At 41.8% G+C, this 20,176-nt stretch overlaps 2 protein-coding genes across 2 annotated transcripts in view; both read right to left on the reverse strand.

The window, feature by feature from the left end:
• Window positions 1–14,202, reverse strand: part of myo1d (myosin 1D) — a 76,717-nt gene extending 62,515 nt beyond the window's left edge. The window contains exon 1 of the mRNA XM_041066972.1: window positions 13,730–14,202. Coding sequence (XP_040922906.1) covers window positions 13,730–13,824 — 95 coding nt within the window. The 5' untranslated portion in view covers window positions 13,825–14,202. The remainder of the gene's footprint in view (window positions 1–13,729) is intronic.
• A 692-nt stretch (window positions 14,203–14,894) lies between these two features.
• LOC121200944 lies at window positions 14,895–18,476 on the reverse strand. Its single transcript, XM_041066451.1, has 10 exons — window positions 18,414–18,476; window positions 18,261–18,329; window positions 17,706–17,780; window positions 17,393–17,458; window positions 17,174–17,236; window positions 17,055–17,097; window positions 16,719–16,898; window positions 16,360–16,629; window positions 15,719–15,811; window positions 14,895–15,597 (listed from the first exon to the last, which is right to left on the reverse strand). The coding sequence occupies exons 3-10, from the start codon at window positions 17,778–17,780 to the stop codon at window positions 15,191–15,193; spliced, it is 1,197 nt and encodes a 398-aa protein (XP_040922385.1). The 5' UTR covers window positions 18,261–18,329; window positions 18,414–18,476; the 3' UTR covers window positions 14,895–15,190.
• Between the last annotated feature and the right edge of the window lie 1,700 nt (window positions 18,477–20,176).

Consider the following 20,176-nt stretch of genomic DNA (forward strand, 5'->3'; position numbering starts at 1 on the left):
CACCAACTGTGAACCAAACTCATCACCGACATCAGCGTTTGACTAATGCTCTTGCGGCTGAATGGGAGCAAATCCCTGGAGCCAGCTTCCAAAATCTGGTGGAGAGCCTGAAACCAGAGGAGTGGAGGCTGGCAGCAGCAGATTGCTGCCCATAGTTTTGAAACAAGATGTTCAACTATCACATATGGGTGTAATATTCAGGTGCCCACATATTTTTGGGGATATTTTTTCCCCTCACACTTTGTCTCTCTCACCCTTTCTGTGCCCTTTTCTCTCTCGCTCACACAATCTCTCTGTCTCTCCGCCTGAGGCCGCCTGCCTGACTTCCTTCCTCTCCAAAGAGGACCAGGATCCCAGTTTCACTCCACAGAAGAATGATCTCTTTCTTCACAGCTGCCAAACCTCTGCCGCTGCCTTGCAAACAAGGCCAAAAGCACATTATTCCAAAACATTCCTAATAGGTCTATGTAAAGGATTTGTGATCGTGAGCTTGAAGCAAGTGCCAGAAAAACTCAATCACGCACTCATATTTGTTTAAAGACTTGCCAGATATTGAGATATCATTAAGATTAAAATGCTGACTCTCTCATTAAAGTACAACTCAAGCACTGAAGAAAGCTGCAAACTCCTCGAAGCTTTGATGTTGTTGTAATGATGACAACATTTTTTTGGCATAAGGAGCCTTGAGCATCAACCAAAACATTAATGGTGAAGCTGCTGACAGATGCCCATGACACTCTTCTCATTTATCAGTGTTTTCTAAACCTTGACCATGGCCCTTTTATCCTGTTTATCTTCTCTAAACTTTGAAATGGTCTTGGTAAAGTATCCGGGTACATATTGATGGTAAAAATAAAATGTTTCCAGTACAGACAGAAATACACTTGGAATTACAGAACATACAAAAAGCTGAGTAGAAGGCACGATTTAAAAAAAAAGTTTCCATTAGATTAGATCTATCTTCCAGGGACATGAGGTCACTTGCAAACTTTCATGGACACTGATAAATGGTCATTTCTCCGCAGAGCAAAGGGGAAAAAACACAAGGAGTTTAAAAAAACAAACAACCACAGAGAACAACAGAGTGTGTAACAGCACATGCTACAATGAGCTCGTCCTTGCGTGTTCAGATTTGCATGTGAGTATTCGCACTGTATGTCAGGCCATGAACAAACCGGCACAAAAGGGCGACAGTGACATAGAACGCAAATTGTAAAAATGCAAGGAAACTGAAACAATTAGTAGATTGATTATTATTATTGATTATTCTGATAACTGATTAATCATTAACGTTATTTTTCATGCTTCTTAATTGTGAGGATTTGCCCTTTTTGTTTGTGTTATGTGATAATTAACTAAATTTAGCTTCTGGACTGGATGCAAGACAAAACAAGACACTTGGTGATGTGGAGAAATTGGTATTTTTTAACTAATTCTTATATGTACAGACCAAACAACTGATCCAGTAATCAAATCAAAATCAAATCTAAGGTAAAGTGACCCAGAAAGGAACTTCTGACAGTCTTCTGACAGACACACTGTCCGTCCTTCACATGCTAATGCAACTTGCAAAGCATGAGCAGTGTAAGCAGCTAAGCTAAGCTAACACGCTGGCTCTTCCTCCCTTGGTCTCCCAGAGAAAGACTCATTGTGCCCTCCCTCTCCTCAGTCAGGAGGCTGCTGTGTGCCCGCTCCATTGTTCAGATGTCAATCGGAGGTCTTTGTCTGAGACGGGCCCTCCGTCTCCCTCTGCACGGGCCAACACAGCGAGCTGCCCACTTAACCCACATGTACAATGGCCTCTGGTGGATTGTCAACAATGGTTTACATGATGGGAGGGGTGTATGTGAGATCCCAGCTGGGTATGTACAGAAGGAAGGTGACAGTGTCTGCCAGCCATAATGAGCATATGTGCAGGTATGTGGACCCTGAGCATGTGCACCCACTGGACCTAAACACAGGCTGTAAACGTCTGGTACTGTTCACATTAATATATCACAATATTTCACTCATACTGAGTGACATGAGGAGACACAGGAGACATCTGCTGTGCCCTTCGTTCTTCCACAGGAGCAAGTCTGACTTTTCCCCAAAGGTTAACACAAAGATATCAGAGAGTTCAGGCAAAATAAATACGCATATCATTCAAATGTGCATCAAGGGGATCTTTGTATAACTATTACCATTGGGTGTGTCAGTCTGGCATTGTGGTTTTCATTTTTCCCGCCCAATAGCAAAACATTACACACTGGATAAACAAACCGCAGTCAGACCATCCAATTCTTCACAATGCTTTGTGAAGCTGAACAGTTAAAGATTTCAATCAGTGAAAGACCCAGAGGCGTCCTGGTGTTTGATCCCACCTAAGAATCACGTCTGTGTCAAAGGCAAGAGAAGAGAAGAGAAGAGAAGAGAAGAGAAGAGAAGAGAAGAGAAGAGAAGAGAAGAGAGAATCAATCAGCTGGAGCGTGTCAACGGAGATACAGGGTTGGCTGATCCATCTGTTCCACTCTCATTTAGGAGGATTTAAATGACACAGGACAGAGATTAGAGAACCGTATGGGTCATAATAGTCTCACAGAAATGCTATTTATAGGCACATGGAAACTGAATCAGATTTAAATTTGGTATCGTGGTCATCTGTCTGTTTGTTGGTTTGTTTTTTAATTTGCAGACTAAACTGGGCAGTGACTCATGTGAAAGCACACGTCAGATAAAGGTTATAGTTAGATATGAGTTTAAAGAGGGTTAAGGTTTATCACAGGTGTGATGGAGCAGCTTCCTCTGTATCATCTATTTTCTCCCTCATCGTTCTGTCTGTCCAGCTGTGAAGGGAAGTGTGTCTAAACTGGTCTGACCTGCAGCCTTGTGATCTCTTTCCAAAAGGACTCCTCCCAAGAGCTGCCAGGAAATGAGACAGAGACAGACAGATAGACAGAGACAGAGAGAGGAGGTAAAGCCGGGATGAAGTGGAAGAGGGAGGAAGAAACTCACTCAAACAGTGAGACCTCTGATGATTTGTGTGCAGTCTGACTCCCACTTAGGGAGTTTCAAATTTTTATGCGATGATTATTGTGGCCAAAAACATCACAGTAAAAGGTATCATCACGATAACCATCAAACTTTCCAGAAATATAACTATCACAGCTTTACATCACACCATTTTAGCACCTGAGATTTAATGAAACCTAATAATCTGAACAGTGAAGTGTTAATTGAAGATTTGTTGGATTCTGTAGAAACACGACCATCAAACACACTAAAGCTGCTCCTGTAATGTGCTGTGCTGTAATGACTAATAGAAATCAGAATGTTTCACTACAGTGTTTGGTAAAACCGGTGCCAGCACATTTCTGCTGCCTTCAGCTTCCGACTTATCTCATTCAGACAAAAACAGCTGCACTCCAAAGTTAAAAAGTGACTTCAAAGATTTGGGAAATTACTCTACCGAGGAACTTTGTCTGCCCTAAAAATATCTGAGGAACCCTCATACCACACACACACACACACTGATGCACAAACCTACTGCATGTATACACACATACTCGTACACATGACACACTCCCTTCAGTGAATTACAGAGCAAAGCCGCGCACAACCGCTGTCTCCAATCTTGTTTGGGTGGGTCTTTTTTATGGTTTAACTCAGGGAGGAGTGTGAGCGATTTATGACGTTTTCTCACCAACAATCCCTCCCCTCTCCCCTCAGAAAGGAGGAAAAAAAAACCCTTGAGAAAAGAATTAAGAGGTGAATGTGACTGAATAAATGATGTGAAAATGCCACCGTCAACATCTTTACCCCGGGGGCTGGACACACTGCTGTAATTATGATGTTTTATCTGATCGTCTGATTCCACAAAATCACGATCCTTCAGAAACACAGCAAAATCCAGTCTGAGCCAAAGCAAAAGTTATAAAGACACACTGAGACACTCCAAAAAGAAAAGCACTGAATATTAAGTTGTATGATATTAAAAAAAAAAGCTAATCAGCCTGTGAGCTTCTGTGAGTTAAGTTCAATTAAAACAGGCACAGATTTGTCTCTAAATACAGACTCAAAGCTTGTTTTAAGTCTGTTTGGACTTTAATCCTATTTTTTGTGTATATCATAAAATTTGTAGTAATGAAAGAATCTGGTAATAAGAAATGTGTGTGTGTGTGTGTGTGTGTGTGTGTGCCGTGTCCTATATCGGTGTAATGGTCCAATCTGAGGCCCACAGTGGCGTGAGCTGTGCCAGGCCATGTTGTCATTATGTGCTTGAACTTCAGGGTCATTGTAGGAATTATGAAGGGCAGAGAGATAATCTGTGGCTGTTCCACTTTTATCTCTGAGTTCATTACTATCACTGCTCTTGTTTAGAGTAATAGCAGTATGCTTCAGGGTTTATCCCCACAGCTGCGCGGTAAAGGACATCTTGTCTTTCAAAAACTGGTTTTCTCATAGAGCAGCAGCCACTGATGCTATTGTTCATCTCATCTGAACAGCCGGAGTCTGCTCTATTCTTTCTCGAACGTTGCAGCACAAAGCTGATGACAGATTTATCACATACATTCGAACATTTACTGCTTCTAACTTCTCAATCAACATGAGGATTTGAACATAAAACAAGACCATAAATGTTAATCATCTGTCTTCTGGGTGATAATCGTGAGTTGGTTCAGTACTGTAAGTGCCGGTTAATAAATCGTTGGTATCATATACCGAGTACTAATTATTGCTGACCTTTGAACCAAAGTTTTTCCACCAGACCATATGCTGACAAGGTCCAACAGTGATGTTGCCTCATAAGGTTTGGCTTCCAGTCATCCAAAGGTGCTGCATGGGGTTGAGGTCAGGACTCTGTGCAGGCCATTCGAGTTCTTCCACATCAAACTGGGAAAACCAGTTGGGAGAACTGGGAAAACCATTTCTTTATGGAGCTGGCCTCGTGCACGGGGGCAGGAAAAGGCCAAATACACATTGTTACTAGAAAGCTGAAAACACACTGTTTAAAACAGAGGTTCTCTACCTTTTTGATTAAAGACCCTTAAAAATACAGCAATGTCTTCTACTTACGGCCTATAATTACACTGTTTTTGTGCACAGTTAACGGCAACGTCCGGGTGTTCTGAAAACAACAGGAAGTTAATTACTGCAGTCAGCCATACTGATTTGGCCTCTTTCCCAAATGGCCAGCAAGAACGGCTGTGACACACAACTCATGGAAGCAATTAAGGTACTTAAGCCTCCTCTTCTCTGACTCATAACACGATACACCTATTTTTAGACTAGTGTAACTTACACTTTCCAAAGATATTGTTATCTCTGATGCTCATCATAAGTAAATGCCATAAAATAACACAATTAGTAGATTTATATAGCCCCAGAACTTGCCTGAGCATCATCACATTTTCCAAGTTTTCCTCAGTGGCAGAGAAATCCAGTGACAGGTGTGTGTACATCCATGGGCACATTGCAAAAAGGAAGCGCCAGAATCTATGGCAATATTAAACTTAAATAAAAATTGGGGGGAGTGGGTCAAGGGGTAGATGAAGTGTGGGTCTTGTTGATGCGATGTACAGCTGTCCATTTATCAGCTCTCTCTAAAAAAAAATAAAAAAATACTGCTCCTTAGCGACTAGTAAAGATCGGCTCTGCTGTAGGACAAGGCTGGTTGTTCTTAAACAGGACCAGTTTAAGACGACACTCTTCTTTTGTGTGAGACATCACTGTAGTTTTCATTTTGGGAACCCTCCAGAAATGAGTCAAAAGTGCCCCACCTTTCTCTCCTCCACCACACTCTTTCATAAACCGAGTGACAGAGGCCTCCTTCACGGTCTGCAGCCATCAGACATCTGGGCTCTGCATTAGGGGATTTTCCGCTGCTTTGTAAAGCCTGCTTAGTGCTAAACAGCAGCTCCCAGACTGTCTGTAGGAGACGCAGCTCATCAGCACATAACACGTCCACCCGCCCTCAGGGCCACATTAATCTTCTCCCAAAATCAGGAGAGGTAGTTTTCCTGCTACCAGCACAGCTTGGCTGGAGCAGAGGGACAGATTATGTAAGATGTTCATACAAGAAGTTTTATTATCTTCACACCCAAGATCAAAAAATACCCAAATGTGAGCTTCCAGAGTTTCACTATGAAGATTTTACCCATTCTAAAAAAAACAAAAAATGACATAACACAGACAATCGCATCATCTTTTTATGTCCTGGTGACACGGGCTTGACTAAATCCGCTCTTATCTAATGTCTCTGTTTTTAACACATGAACAAAACTCTGTCCCAAGGTCTGAAAGTGAGAGATTTAATGATTTAAAAATAGAGACACAGAAAGAGAGGGAGGCCGACCTCTTAGGTTAATACAGTACCTTAATCGATTCATGTTGGACTGCATGATAATTCAATATCATCATTCATCAACTTTTAGTGGAATCATACAGTAAAGTTGTATTATTACATTACAAAACAAATGTCTAATGTCCAAAAGAAGCTCTGGCCCTAAACCTGATGATAATATTGTGATATTCTTCTGGTTCTGCTTCTGGCCATATGGGTAATTTAGTTTACCAAACATTTTCTGAGACAGCTGAGTATCACACTTTTATGCTGATGACCCACGAGCATAAATGCACCTTACAGACAGGTGATGAGATAGTTACCATGGTCACCACAGCATTTCCACATCTGTTTCACCAGCTTTCCTTTCTCTCTGCTTAACATCTTTCCACAGAAGTCAGTCCCAGTTCCGATTCCAGAGTAACAGCAATTGAATGCTACACATCTGCATCCAGTAAGACACAGACCTGTGTGTGTGTGTTTGGTTTAGGGGAATTTAGACTTTTCATTTTGACAACAGGAAATTATTTAACTCAAGTTTCATCCATCCTGCATGTATTCTGGAGGACTTCAAAAACAATCCTCCTCAGGTGGTACCAAGAGTTCAACAAGCACGCTCAGAGACAAAGCCATACGGCCACGCTTGAACAGTGCTTAGCAGCATGTGTTCCTCCCATTCACACTACAGGATGTTCTCATGAGGTCTGGATACTTAGGGGAAATGGGAGCCATGTGTAAACAGCCAGGCTGCAGATCAGGTGGCTGACCCTCCTTTCTTTGCTGGCTGGGACTGCAGCCATCAACCACACCCCTTTACACACACACACACACACACACATACATACATTCATTCATTCATATACCGCCACAGAGCCGTTACTATAACATGCATTTCCAGAGTAAGAGGAGGAGGATTTCACTCTGATTTAATTTCCAAAATTCAATAAAAAAAGATCCATCTGGTGAAAGCAGGAAAAATGAAGGGAGGGGTGGTGGTGGTGGGGTTTTTGGACCCGGCTGCTACAGCCTGATGCAAAACCTGTTTACGCTTTAACACACTGGCCAGCAGCAGCTGATGTAAAAATTACAGTGGTCTCAGCAACGAAAAGGGATGACTGAAGAAAAAGAGAATGAGAAAAAAGAGAGGGGAACCGATCCAAAAGAACCAGACATTACTCAACACGCTATTTCAGGGAAGTAGTATGATTTCTATCGGGGCTAAGAGGAGGGCAGGGAAGAGCACAAAAACAGACAGATGGACAAAGAACAACAGCATGAATAGACAAGAGAAAATGATTTATCAGTGATCAGAGATCTGTTCCTCTCCAGACAGTGGTGAAAGACATACTCAAAATCTTTACTTAAATACCAATACGATGATGTAAAAATACTCCATCACAAGTAAAAGACCTGCGTTCAAAGTGCGTTTAAGGAAAAGTACATAAGAACTATCAGCAAAATGTACTTAAGATAGAACAATAAAAATAAATGTATCTGATTATTATGACTTATAAATTATAATATATTACATTATTAAATTGTTGATGTGTGAAATGGATGGGTTTCTTTTTAATTATTAATGAACAGTGGCAGTTAATAATCCAGCCCGGTGTGTTTGTCACTGGGTGGCTGTGAAGTGATGTGAGGCTCTGGCTGTGAAAGTGAGAAAGCTGTTCCACCCCCACCGTGGCTCGGGGCTCAGCTCCAACAGGTGGAGAACAATACAACACTGCAGGAAGCAGAGGATGACACACACAGGAAAAAAAACACCTGTATGGTCACAACCACACACACACACACATGCAACATCAGCCATGTAAGTCACACGCATCATTAGGGATTCCCAAACAACGCCATGCAAGCTGATTCCTGAAAAACGTAACACTCATTACCTCAGAGAGTGAGGTTCACAGAGGAGATAAGAGAGACGCATGAATGCATCATGTCTCCTGTGTGTGTGAGAGAACAAGGCTTCTGGGAAGTTGTGTCTGGGGGTAATGTTGCAGACAGAGGACGTGTTTGCTTCTTAAATCATGAGGCAGACAGCTTTAATGTGACGCCTACTGACATCAAATCCTCAGGTGAGACTGTACCAGCGGCGAGAGTGAAAATTATTCTTTCCAAACAACCAGAATTTGAACAGAGAGTGAAAAATTAAACAGGATCATCAAGACAATTCCAGTGACCGGATCTGACCTCAGTCCTCCACGTAGGAAACTCTAGGCAGGGTATACAGGACGTGCATGCTACATAGTATAAGAGGAACAAATTTAGAGGAGAAAATGATGAGAGGCAGTGACCAGATGAAATGACAAAAAACTACGAAACAAGGGCACAAAAAACCCAGTAAAAACTGGTTTTGGAAGCACTGTAAGCCTGTTCTATAATGGCCTGACCCCGCCTGCCAACTCAGGCAGTCCACAAATGAGACGTCTCTGAGAGCTGGTGAACTTATTTTAGAGGGGAATAAAGCTACACAAGCACAGCCCCTGTTTATGTAAGGATGGTAATGTGTTTCAGATTACAGACGGTCGTATGGAAATTCTTGTGGCGAGACTGGACTTTTTGCTGCTGGATTGCAGGGGAGCAGGCCTACAAGGCATTTCTCTAAGAGCCTTCTATGAATCCAGCAGCTCACGGGAGACTCTTTTTCTTTGTGATTAGCCGGAGATCTCTTGGGAATGTCGGTCTGAGGCACTGAAGCAGCGCCTGCGTGGGGAGTTTTCACGAAGCTTTGAATAATAAAACATAAAGGAAGCACATTGTACTGGCACACTGTGCTTCTTTTATGTCATCTGCCTCAAATCCTCCACCTATAAGCCTATGATTATAATTGACATTGCCTCTGTCAATGCTTGGCAAGGACGAGAGTTTCTGGACAAGCGAGCAGGAAGCTCACAGAACACTGTCTATCTTAGCATTCATCTATAAATATTTCTCTTCCAGTCACTGACCACCGCTCAGAGGAAAAAACTTTAATAAGGGGGTTGGGATTAAATATTCTTAGAGGCATCTGCTGCACACTATCGCCCATTTTCATCTTTCCTGCAGGGCAAGAACATGTTGGGTAGGACTGTGTGTTCTGCACATGGACTTTGGTTTTATTGCTGAGGAACGAACAAAGGCATGAAAAAGGCAAATAAGAAGGATCGGGCTGGGGAGAGAACCCCGGGTCGAAAAACACTTCCATGCCTGATGCCAGTACCTTTAACTTCAAAGGAGCAAAACACTGACATATTGACACATGCTGGGACATTTTTTGAATATCAACTGTGCGTTCAGGCTTATTTACTGGACCACATCTCACAGGAGGAGATGTCTAAAGTGTGACTCTTGACCTTAGGTCTCTGTACCTGGCGAGCTTTACCCTACCTGAGCCACATGGGTACTTTGATCCCTTTGTTTATTCTGCAGGAGAGCTAGAAGAAGAGCGAAGCTGTCCCTTTCTGCACCACACCTCTTCTAGTCTACCTGTGGTGAGAACACTTGTAACAGGAGAGCCATTGTTCCTTTAATAGCACATGAAAATAATTTTCCAAGCAATTTTATGATCAAATCCAGGATAGACCACAGAGAGAGTGACATCTAACCCTAACTGTGAATCTCGAATATATGTCCACTGTGCACATAGACTCCCAGCTCAGTTATGAAGAAGGGCTGCAGGAAACAATGAAATGCGAGCAGCAAAGGCAGGGGAAATGCCAGCTTTCCTGCTTCGTTGGCCTGCCTTGTATTAGTGGAGACTTCCTGTTCAAAGTCCTTTTTAACTCCCCACTGATGGGTTCAAAGGTCAAATCGATTGGAGCTCCTCATACAGTCAAACAAACAGGAGTTTTCAGAATTTCAGCACAATATTTTCATCTGTGTAGACAGGACATTCTGGAGATATAAATCTTATCTCTATCCCACTGGAAAAACAGAAGGACGGTGCAGTCCAGACTGAGGAATTCTTCGCCTCTGGTTGAACATATTTGTACCAGATACTGGTGTTTACCACATCTGAGTAATTCAGACCGTGTTAAGCTGACTTTTAAATAGCACATATATTTGGGAACTGACTGTGTTTTGCCACGGGATATGAACGGTGCTCATCATGTACGGCAACGAGATTAAAACAAACAACCAACTCTGTGAAGCTCAGACCCTGTCGTGTTGCTCTTGACCTATTTCCATTCGTCCACACAAAAATAGATGAAAAAGTCCGTTTCCATAGCGTAGAGCTTCTCAGTTTTGTGATCTGGAATATCATACACACATTTGAAGGAAGAATTTTTAAAATCCTTCCATAATTATTTGGGAAACACAGCAGTTTAGCAGGAATGTTTTTTTCCCCTGGATTCCTAGGGACAGACAAAACAATGCTGCCTTATAAAGACATTTAGCAGCAGTAAAACTGTGCCTGGCTGGTGGGATACGTACACATACTGTAAACCTACAGCATGCAGAGTATATAGAACCAGGGAGCCTGTGGTGCATCCATCATTCTAACGACACTGAACTCCTGTCATTTGTACAGCATGACTGATGGAGTCACTGTGGGCATCAAGTTATACAATGAGAGAGCAATCACAGTTAAAATAAATGTATTTTGATACTATAATTCCCTTCCCTTCCGTAATCCACTGTGTTTTCATGTCATGAGTCATTTTTAATCACGTGTCAGATGATTCTCCGACATAAACACACGTTGGTCCATTGGGCTGTGCGGCACAGCTTTGGTCCATGAGGACTTATCTGCTGATTGGTCGATTCAGGCAAAATTCCCAAGACCCTACAGGAATTTGGCTTGAACTTTTATCCTACCAGACATCTCTACAGAAAGACTGGGCATCTGCTGGGCTCTATTTAGAGACTGGGAGGCTCTCTGGAAATAGGACACACAGTTCAACCTCAAGTCAAACAAAGTAAATGTCAACTTGAACAGCCACGTCTGGCCACACTGAGGGAAAACGAGCAATCTTTTCCAAATCACGCCTCACATGCAGCCACTGGGGGACTTGATTACCTACTCAACATGGCAGGATTTAATGACACAACGAGAAATTCCCTGCACAGCAGTGTAATTCAGTTTCTAGACCAACTCTGGCATTGGGGGAGTTACTAAATAAGGCTTGGCCGCACACCAAAGCTCAGCTTCTGACCCACTACAAATGGGTTATTTGGGGATTTTCACAAGTTCTGGAAGAGTGAACAATGGGTGCTTCTCAAAGAGCAACCCTGATGAAACACACGCAAAACGGCTCGTTTGCTCCTCTGGAACATGTGAAAAGTTTCAAAGAAATTAATTTTGTTCAGTGGCTCTAAGCTCTGAGCTCTGGTGTTTAGCAAGCCTTTTTCATTATGCCAAGCATTTAACTGTGAAGCTCAGCTCCCACATGTAGAGTAAAATACACCCAGGAGAGATGTGCAGACGTGCTCCAGCACTACTTGTTTTGAATAACTGTACCAGGACAAATGGATGCCTCGCGCCCTCTGCATCCCTTCGTCAAGTGGTTCACTCCCACTCATGCAAAGACACTCACACATGCATGCAAGCACTCTCAGACTAAGGGGAAAAGGAGCAAAAAGGAAGCACTCCCAGCTGGTCACACCCTTTACAAATAACAATCTGCACACGCCATCTCCGGGCCGAGATGTCCAGCTGGAGGGAAAACAAACAGACAGAAAATGGGAGAGAGTTGGGAAAATGAGGCCTGGTGCTGTCTGGCTGCTCTCAGGTTCTCTTGTCTGGCTGCCAAAGCTACTGTTCACACCACAGCTCATCTAATTGAAAAGGTATGGCTATAAAAACACAGCTAACCAGAACTGACTTGCTCTCTATGAAACACGTATAGGAGGGCTGAAACTAACTTTTCATTACTTTCATTATCAATTTATCTGCTGGTTATTTTCTCAATAAATTTATTAAGAAAATACTGTTTGTTTTAACTATGGAAACAGAGAGAAAGGCCATCACAATTTCCCTTCATATCTGGATCCAAATACAAAAGTTTTAAGTAGATTTATCTACTGCTGATGATTCTGCTTAAGTGCAACTCATCCATAAATAAAACATCACAAAGAGCCAATAGTTAGAATAACTAGAGTTCAAACATCTAATAGTTGTTTTTCTAACGTGGTTTCTGTTTTTTTTAAGATCTGTGAACAAATTAACATCTACTCTGACATCAACAAGAACTTCACATACACAACTCATCCTTTCAATGTGATGTATTATTAAACATCTGAATTTACATTTACAACCATGAATTAAACCTCAGACCCTGGTGAGAGATCATGACAGACATAAAGCAGAACAAAGTATGAAAAGTTTCTGAGTGTGACTCCGGTTTCTGCCTCAAACAGAGCGGAGTGGCTCTTAAAATCACCACTACATTCGTTTATAACAAGCAGATAAAAATAAAGATTGTCTTCATTTAACACACAGAGGACAGAAGAAGGAATAATAAACATTCTGGTGCTGAGGACACTCCTTCTTGTAAGAACTTTAAGTAAGCTCCGTAGCTCGCTCTGCTTGGCCATAGAAGGGAAACCATGGAGGCTGCAAACTGGCAGAAGAAAACCGTCCAACCAGCAAATACTCCAAATATTTATTCTACAACTCATTAATGGCTGCGTGTACAAAATACTGTACAAGGACTGACTTTTTCATGTGAACATACGGGTCAGTAATTTAGAGTTTTCTGCTTCAGAAACCTGAACCTGGTGATCTCCCTCTGACACCTACACAAAACTCTCTCCAACCACCGAGTCCTGCTGAGTAAAAGTTCTGTAAACCTGCCATTAGGGATCAGTTTGCACTTTCATCACAGATGGCTGAGATGAGTGGAGGAGATGGGGAAACTGATTCCAAGCCGCAGCCCATCTGAAACGTAACGCTACCCCACACTCCTCTCCTCATTCACAAAGCGTGCTTGACATGATGCTTGACACCGAGCCACTGACAACACAGCTGACAGAAACCTATGTGTGTGTGTAGCTTGGGTGGAGGCTCTCTCAGCATATTTCACAGGGAATTACCGGTTTGATCGAAAGGAGGCATCAAAAGGTATGTACACTATCCACAGTTTGGCTCATGCCAGCAACTTTCAAACAATTGGCGTCTTGTTGTTGCTCAAACATGAAATTTCATGGTTAAAATTCAAACACAGGTAGAGGTAGAGAGAGGTGTTCTGAGCAGATTGATAAGTTTTGTGCATTTATACATTACAACGAGCGAACTACACCCTGAATGAGCTCATAGCACCTGTTGAATGACAACCAGGCCGTTTTAAAAACACCTTTCCGGCTAAAATGATTTTTATAAAGACACTAAACGTGTCCTCAGATACTCTCTCCACATTCACTCCCCTGAGCACGAGCGGTGGATTCACAAAGGTGAATGACCCCGCTGCAGGGCTGGCTTACCTGAGTTTTAGGTTGGCCATGAATTCTTCCATGGACACGTTGTCCAAAAGCACAAAATCAGCTTTTCCAAACTCCAGGCTCTCGTGCTCTGCCATGGTCCTTATTTATTCTCACTGAAACTCGTGGAAGGAAAAAAACAAAATATTTTAACAGCTTGTTTTAAAGTGCCGACAAAAGGTGAACATCGGAGGGCTTCCCTGAGCACCTCCTCTCCTCAGTGATCAGCTGTGTGGTCGACGCGCATTGTCATTCGTGCGCTAAAAGTCAAAGTGTAATTTCAGTCATGTTTAATTAAAGTCGGAAACTGTTAAAAAAAATCCTGCAGCTATGAAGAGTGAAAGTAAATGATCGCGTTTCCCTCTTAGGAAGCTGTCTTTTCTCTTAGAAACAGCAAATTATCCCAAAATGTCCTCATGTCCATACAAAGTTTTCTTCCTTGCGCCGAAACGTATCCGCGTCCCGTTGCATCGTGCGCCAGCTCCGTCCGTTTTCCTGGAGTTTGTCTCCTGTCGTCCAGACCCGCGATCCACCAATAGGCTTGAAGCCTCCCTCTCCAGTCCCCGCCCCCCAGGTCTGTGGAGAGGTGTTGGTCGGAGCGGCCCTGTGTGTAAGTTGCAAAGCATTACAAATATTTCTGAAGACCGCTGCTCCGCTGTTTCCGATACATATTTCAGCGATGACGAGGCCGCCGCTAAGTTGTAAAACACTCGGAGGAAAACCATAATGTTTTGGCCCGACGTTTATCATGCCCTCTGTTACCATAAAAGGAAAAATTAAGGCTGTCAGGATTTTCTTAATGGGGCATGAATGAAAAGTGCAGTTATGACAGAGGACGTGTCTTTCTTAAATCAGTCCACTGCCTGAACCATTATCACCTGTACCAGCAGAACAAAGCCACTTCCTTTCACCTGGTGAGTCTGAATGAGGCCTCCTGTCTGAAAGCTCCCGAACAAGGAGCTGAACAGACCCCCACCAGCCATCCACCAGGCTCACACTGATGTTAGTGTGCCACCTAGTGTTCAACAGGCCAACTACTGGATTAAAATGCTTCCTACATGTTTAAACTTCTGTGTAATAAAAACAAAAACATATAAATACTGAGCAATAAATCCACACGTCCTACTATTACTGCTTGTCGTCACGATGGATTTAGAAATGAACAGCACACTTTTTTTATTTTATTTAAATTTTTACATTTAAGCATTAAATCAAACATTTAGGAATTACTTCAGACATTTAGCTGACACTCTTCCAGAGTGTTCTGCAGTGTCAGTGGCTAAATTAAAGCTCAGACAGCAATAAAACTATATTAAATATTTACATGTATATATATATTGATATGGTGTAAACTTTGTCATGATATACTCTCCATATCTTTATATTTTATTGACATACAAATCCCATTCATATTCATACCCAGGTATACATTAGAAATCTACTGTCAAAATGTTTATACATACATTATTTCATCTGTGCAAGCAGTGAGCCCCCAAACGTGATGGTCATGGAATTAGGATTGGCCCAAGATTTACCACTGTTGTGGGTGACATACACCACAGATCCTCTGCGGAGGAAGGTCATGTACATGGACAAGCTACCGACACTGGAGGAGCGGGAGATGCGAGTCTGAGAGACGGCGACCCAGTAACCGTTGACCACGAGCCACAGGTCAGTCTTAAGGTTGGTATTGGCTGTTTGGGAGGAGAAGAAGAACTGGTAGACTCCGTTGACCGGAGCCTTGAACACCCCGGTTGTCCTGCGGAAGGCCCGGCCAACGTTCACCAGCACCTTGCTGTACTTGATTCTGTTCACTTTGCCTGAGAGTTGGGCAGGATAAGATGCAAAGAAGTGGACCTTTTTGGAAAGCCCTGAAAGAAGGAGAGATTTTAGTATTACTACTATGAGTTGAAAAATGAAAGACCTTCTGGTAAAAGGCTCATTTTTGACTCCCAGTGTAAACCAGGCTTTAGGAGACAGAAGGTAACTTACTTCTTCTCTTTGTCTTACACCTCCAGTTTATCTTATCTCGGCTCACACAGGACTGGTTTCTTCTGCACCGCCCACATATAAGAGTGTTGATATCTGAGAATGGACGGATAACATCATTCAGACATCAGACACACTGTACCCAAACCTGCAAAAGGACAAGCAGCGTTTGATGTTTTCAGATTGTAGCAGTGAAACACTGCTCGAAGATCTCTCCAGTTCAAGAAGAAGAAAAACTATTTCACAACTTTTCATCTTGCCTCAATCAGAAAACTACTTGTCTGAAATCTGAATACCCTCTGCAATGTTTAATATAAATTCTCAACCAGATCCCCGAAGAAGTGGTTTCATGAACTGACCACTATTGATCTTATGCTACAAATGCTCTTTTGTAAAAATTATCACATGTAGGATCTAATACATTTGTAGAACAAGAACATTTATGTTTTTCAATAACTTAACAATTAAGCATTGTGTTTTTACTGTCTGAAAACTTGGTTTCCACCATATTAAAAGACACCTGTTGAAAGAATAACATAGTAACATGAATTTTTAAGACTTTTTTTGTTGAATTTCTGGCAGCAAAACTTTTCCAAAAATGTACAAATGTACAATTTGGGAATGAGATCATCCTCATATGTTACCTGCACAGTAAGCCAGATTACAGGATGTGGGCGGAGTGAACTTGTAGACGTAGTAGTTGCCTCGACATTTCTTGACCTGGATCGGGGTGGATCGGAAAGCACAGCAGTTCTTCTTCCAGTGGCCGCAGATTCTGCGGGTGACAATGCCATCCCTCCTCTTCGGGTGAGACCCCACCAGCCACAGTGGGGATTGAGTGCCGCATTTGTTCACAGCGACGCACCTCTCAGGCATCTGAATACTCTTACCTTTATAGAAGAGGCGGTACCAGCCTTCCATTGGAAAAAAAAAATGATAAATGAGATAATCATCAATGTTATCATTTATAAAGACAATGCATTTAAACAGGAAACCAAGTAACCTTTCCATTTGATGTTGCGGTCACAATTCTTAGACTTAGTGGTGCTGCTGGTGGCACGCCAAGCATCATCTAGGACTGTGTAGTGAAAGCAGGGGTCACCCCGTCTCCTGGAGTCTTCCTCAGAGAAATCCAAGTCGTCCTCCTCCTCATCATTAGCACCATAAGTAAGAACGTTTGTTGCTGCGTAACAAGAGAGATTTGTATTATTTTACTGTCTCTGACTCCTCCAACATTAGGTCAGCAGAGCACAGCAGACTGCTGCACAAACAGAATGAAGAATGAATGTTGTCAGTCATTTTATTTTATGTAAAGAATGTTGTTATTTTATTGACTGACCGACTTTCCTCTGAGCCCGTTCCCAGTAGTTTGCTGAATGCATCTATGAAAAACATGTCACATTCAGGAACTGATGTACAGCATGGACACATGTGGAGGGAAAATCATATAGAGACTACCTGAGTCAGAGCATTCTGCTGCTTCTGAAGTGTTGCTTGTTCACACTTCAGACTCTCCACCTCCTGTAACACAGCATAGAGAGTGCTTTAAATGCCCATCAGACGTCCAAAATGATGTCTTCAAATGTCTTGTTTTGTCCGACCAAACACAAAACAACTCAACAACTAAAGGTTGCTGATTCGTTTATCTGATTACTCTACTTTACTATATCACATCACCTTGAGCACAGCAGCGAGTTGAACACCAGCAGGTTGATTTTCCATGCTCCAAAGCTTCAGCTCAGTCTGGAAAAAAAAAGAAAATGTGTCGAGCAAAACTGGAGTTTGTCACATGACTTTGTGAGTAATTGGTTTTAATATAATGTAATGTTCTATTCTCTTTATAAGCTCAGTGTGACAAAAGCTCAGCACAGTTCTGTCTGAGCCTGAACAACATCTGGGAAAAGGAAAAACTTTTGTTGCATAATGTATGAATTTTATTTTCCATCTGCCTTTTAGCTTTGTAACATCAGTGAACAAAGCTCATACTCACAGAATTTGTGTTCCCTGAGCAGCCAAATGCACAAGATGACAGCGTTACAAACACAGCCACCGCTAAGACAACCATCTGGGGACAACAGCAGTTGCACAATAGTTATGTAAAAGCTGACAATTATATGGTTTCTCACTTACTCACTGTATAATCAAGTGGAATTACTGTATCAATATCTGTTGTTTTTGTTTGTTTGCTTGAGAAACATACAACTTGATTGATAATGTTATTAGATAATATGCAATTTCCCCACTGAGGGACTAATAAAGGATTTCTTATTCTTATTATAATGTTACTAAAAAAGGAGCAAGAAAAATGAGAATCTAAAGGAATATGGAATAAATTTATGTTACATGACAGGAACCAATTTGATTTAATCGATCAGTCAATCTGATCAATAATGTTTGTTATTTGAAGTGAACGTGCAGAACATAACAGAAACATGTCCATGCGTAAAATAATGTCAAATATTATTATTTGCAGGACACAGCAAAAAGCAACAACACTAGAGGACAATTATATATAACATAATATAATTCTACATAAGAAATGTACCTTAATATCTATGCAGGCACCAGCTTGTTGGTGTGTGATGAGTGTGATCAGAAAGAGGCCATGTGTGCACTGAAAGAATAAAAAATCATTAAATCAATAATGATTAGCACGTAGAAATGTAAGTGCACATTTCACAAAAAAAAAATCTCTTACCTCTTCATGTCAGCATGGTGAGAAACTCAGCCACTGCTCGAACATGACCTTATATACTCAACAGCAGGTGATGCAGTAATGCACAAACAAAGGGGAAATTACAAACTTCAGTTTAACGGCATCTTTCCCACTCAGTCAAGGTGTTACTTTTCACAGACTAGTTGCAAACGTAGACATGAAATTAGTGCGCTGTTGGCAGCTTTTCAGTTTGTATGGTCAGCAGAGAGCGGGAAAACTGTAAAAGTTGTTCTTTTTTAGTGCAATTACTCCTCACTGTCCACAGATGGATAAAAGTATGAAAAACCAGCATTCATGTGAGGGCTGCAACTCATGAAAAACACAATTTATTATTAATTACTACGATCAAAAACATGTTTAATTAGTGAATGAACAAGTGCAGAGTAAATCGGATATGAGTAATTAAAAGCAGACTCTGCTTGAACTCTATGATACATACTGTACATGTGAGAGCAGGAGCAATGACTTTATTTTTCCTCCTTTCTTTTTTCCTCACATGGACCAAAATACATCACATACAGCAAATCCTGCACATTTTAGAGTTTAAATGATCACTGAAAACACAAACTAATCCACCAACAGGAAGTGGGTGTTTCTATCAAACAGACCACTAGAGGGTAACAACAGCAATCCAACTTCAGCACCTCCGCCCCATCATTACAGTGAGACAGCAGTTACCTGTACCGGGAAAGAAAACTGGATAATCCGTAGAGCTTCAGTGTCGTTTTAAAGACAGGAGGACATGAAGAGGTACATTTCAACAGTACAACACAGGAAGTAAATTAGGGCTTTTGCAGCATGTGAAGATATTGTTGAAAAACCCTCCAATGAAAGAGCAACCAGAGCCCACCAACCACTGTACTTCTGCTGAAATCAACTCTTCATGAAAATACGTGACATTGGCAGCTACTGTGTTGACACTTTCACACACACAGGCTGAGATGTTGGCAGTTGTGGTTTTGTGATGCTCAGTATCTGTAACAGGGCATCAGGCCAAAGGTGACTGAGGGGTTTGACTGAGCCGAGCCAGGTTGTTTGTCCTCTTACAGCAGTGTACGTGTATTCTTTGTCATTTTTTGTTTTGTGAAACAAACCCCACAGCCACATCACGTATCCCTTCATCCACACCAGCCGTCATGTTCCAAAGGCTTTTTTATTCTCTGCTAACTTCCATGCACTTTATTCTCTGCACAATCTTTCCCTGACAACAGCATACGTGTCCCCGGGGGTCCATGATTAACCACTGTTCTGTGTTTACATGTATGTTTAACTGGTCTGACTCAAACATTTCCTGCATTTGTTCTATTTCTATTTGTAAACACTGAACAACTTATATTAAAAGCAGACTGTACCTGTGGTGACATGTAGGAATCACAGCACACACTATGCAGATATTGGGCTTGGTGTTTGCATCAATATAATGCTGCCTTTCCTGTTGCTATGGAGAGTTTATCAGCCTTTTGTTTGTATGAGATAAGGAGAAGGGCACTGCTGGATTCTTTCCACTCCTCGATGTAGCTGTGGCAGCCAGGGGGTAAACACCCTGGTTCAATGTCTGTATTTAGATCAGCTGCTGCTTTTGGCCCATATGAACATGACACTGACTGTAAAATGAGCCTCACTAGACATCTGCAAGCCGCAGGATATTTCATTCATCAACAAAAACAGATGGGCATCCCCAGGAAAAAAAACAAAACAGAAGTGCCAGATGTGAATTATCATTCACTTTACTTAAATAAAAGTAT

Source organism: Toxotes jaculatrix, chromosome 21 (genome assembly GCF_017976425.1).
Source record: "Toxotes jaculatrix isolate fToxJac2 chromosome 21, fToxJac2.pri, whole genome shotgun sequence".
Taxonomy (NCBI): domain Eukaryota; kingdom Metazoa; phylum Chordata; class Actinopteri; family Toxotidae; genus Toxotes; species Toxotes jaculatrix.

Excerpts from the sequence above, each read along its gene's own strand:
- LOC121200944 (XM_041066451.1), bottom strand. The coding sequence starts at position 17,780 with ATGGTTGTCTTAGCGGTGGCTGTGTTTGTAACGCTGTCATCTTGTGCA. Across the intron at positions 16,899-17,054 it reads ACGGGCTCAGAGGAAAGTCG|CAACAAACGTTCTTACTTAT; the intron begins GTCAGTCAATAA and ends CTTGTTACGCAG. Across the intron at positions 15,812-16,359 it reads TAATCTGGCTTACTGTGCAG|ATATCAACACTCTTATATGT; the intron begins GTAACATATGAG and ends GTCCATTCTCAG.